This window comes from Limulus polyphemus, unplaced genomic scaffold, assembly GCF_000517525.1.
Source record: "Limulus polyphemus unplaced genomic scaffold, Limulus_polyphemus-2.1.2 Scaffold3092, whole genome shotgun sequence".
Taxonomy (NCBI): domain Eukaryota; kingdom Metazoa; phylum Arthropoda; class Merostomata; order Xiphosura; family Limulidae; genus Limulus; species Limulus polyphemus.
The window spans coordinates 42,007-43,735 of record NW_013668702.1 but is presented as its reverse complement, the minus strand read 5'-3'; the positions used below and the strand labels follow the sequence as shown (position 1 = coordinate 43,735).

Here is a 1,729-nt window from a genome sequence, read left to right as displayed (position 1 = left end):
GGTTAGTCTCCCACCCCGAAACGTGTTGAATTATTACTTTGGAGTTTGTCCTAAACCCTCAGAATTCTCCTGGCGCAAACTAGTTTCCATGCCAACCACTAACTTGACAGGCAGGTCTTGGTCCCGCCTTTACCGCACGACTACTAAAACAAACTTAACGAAGCGTAGGGCGCGGCGTATGAGAAGGGATGATTGTGGAGGATGACGGCAGATGTGTGTGTCGCCCAACGTTGTACTCGTACACCCAGAGCTCGCTCTTGCTTTGTTTTTGACCATCAGATAACTACTAAACTGAACTGGATCCAGGTACCATCCTGCGCCGATCCTGCTTAACCCATCCTACGGCTAATTCCGGATCACTCGTACCTTTAACTGCGTTTTAAAGGACCGTCGTTCACATCAACAGTAGAATAGAATACAACTTTCACCGTGAAGCTTAAGATTCGCCGATCTATACTTTAAATGCTCTGCGTGCCCTTGGCATAAGTTACTTTTAAATTCTACTCCTTCTTCTTGTCACTGATTTAGGAAAGCCGTGTAACTCAGAAGCAACGAGCTTTCGAATCTCAATTGGCAACCATCAACCGTCAACAACACGGTAACAGACTGCCTTAGAGACGCCACTGCCTTCAGAAATCCCACTTGCTTGACTCAAAAAAAAGGTTGTTTCAGCAGCCGTCGGCCAGAAATCATTAGTACCACTTCAGGACTAAATCTGGACTAGGATGACAGCACCCAGAACAGCAGGAGTGAAGAACAACATCGCCTACCTAGTTATCATTAGCCGACGTAGCTCGGAGTAGGTTGACAGGTGCTCGTCGCTCAGAATATCAGGACTGAATAACAGCATTGCTTTGTTACACTCAGCTAGCATAGCCGGGGGGTAAGGTAAACCAGCAAGAGTAGTTGGTTGACGGGCGCTTGTCATTCAGAGTAGCTGGTTTAAATTGTAGCATTCATTTCCTGTATTTAACCGGAATAAGTTAAAGAGCTCTAGCCACCCACGGCACCGGGACCGAAGAACTGCACCCTTCTATAGACACTATGAAGATGGTCCAATGCGCAGGGTGTTATCGTCCAATCTTAGACCGGTTCTTACTGAACGTCCTGGACCGATCTTGGCACACTAACTGTGTCCGATGCTGCGAATGTGGATGTAATCTGACAGAGAAGTGTTTTTCCCGAGACGGCAAACTGTACTGCAGGAACGATTTCTTCAGGTAAGATCTCTATGTGTTTGTTTAATCTGAGAAAGATTCATTTCTTTATTACATTACACTAAACATACCTTCACGATTAATCAGTCTAAAAGATGTCAGTTCTTTATTACATTACACTAAACATACCTTCACGATTAATCAGTCTGAAAGATGTCAGTTCTTTATTACATTACACTAAACATACCTTCACGATTAATCAGTCTAAAAGATGTCAGTTCTTTATTACATTACACTAAACATACCTTCACGATTAATCAGTCTAAAAGATGTTAGTTTTTTATTACATTACACTAAACACACCTTCACGATTAATCAGTCTAAAAGATGTCAGTTCTTTATTACATTACACTAAACATACCTTCACGATTAATCAGTCTAAAAGATGTCAGTTCTTTTGTGAACTTCAACGCATGACTTATGACGTAGTTGCATGTGAAAACATGTATTTTAGATTGTATTATTATAAAAAAACCTCCATCAGAGTGTTAAACCATCAATAAAAATCTACA

General features: G+C 41.8%; 1 protein-coding gene across 1 annotated transcript in view; it reads left to right on the top strand.

The window, feature by feature from the left end:
- Positions 1-1,029: 1,029 nt before the first annotated feature.
- The window catches only part of LOC106468635 (LIM/homeobox protein Lhx1-like), a gene marked incomplete at its 3' end in the record, with an annotated part of 42,448 nt that continues 41,748 nt past the window's right edge, over positions 1,030-1,729 (top strand). The window contains exon 1 of the mRNA XM_013929063.2: positions 1,030-1,220. Coding sequence (XP_013784517.1) covers positions 1,045-1,220 — 176 coding nt within the window. The remainder of the gene's footprint in view (positions 1,221-1,729) is intronic.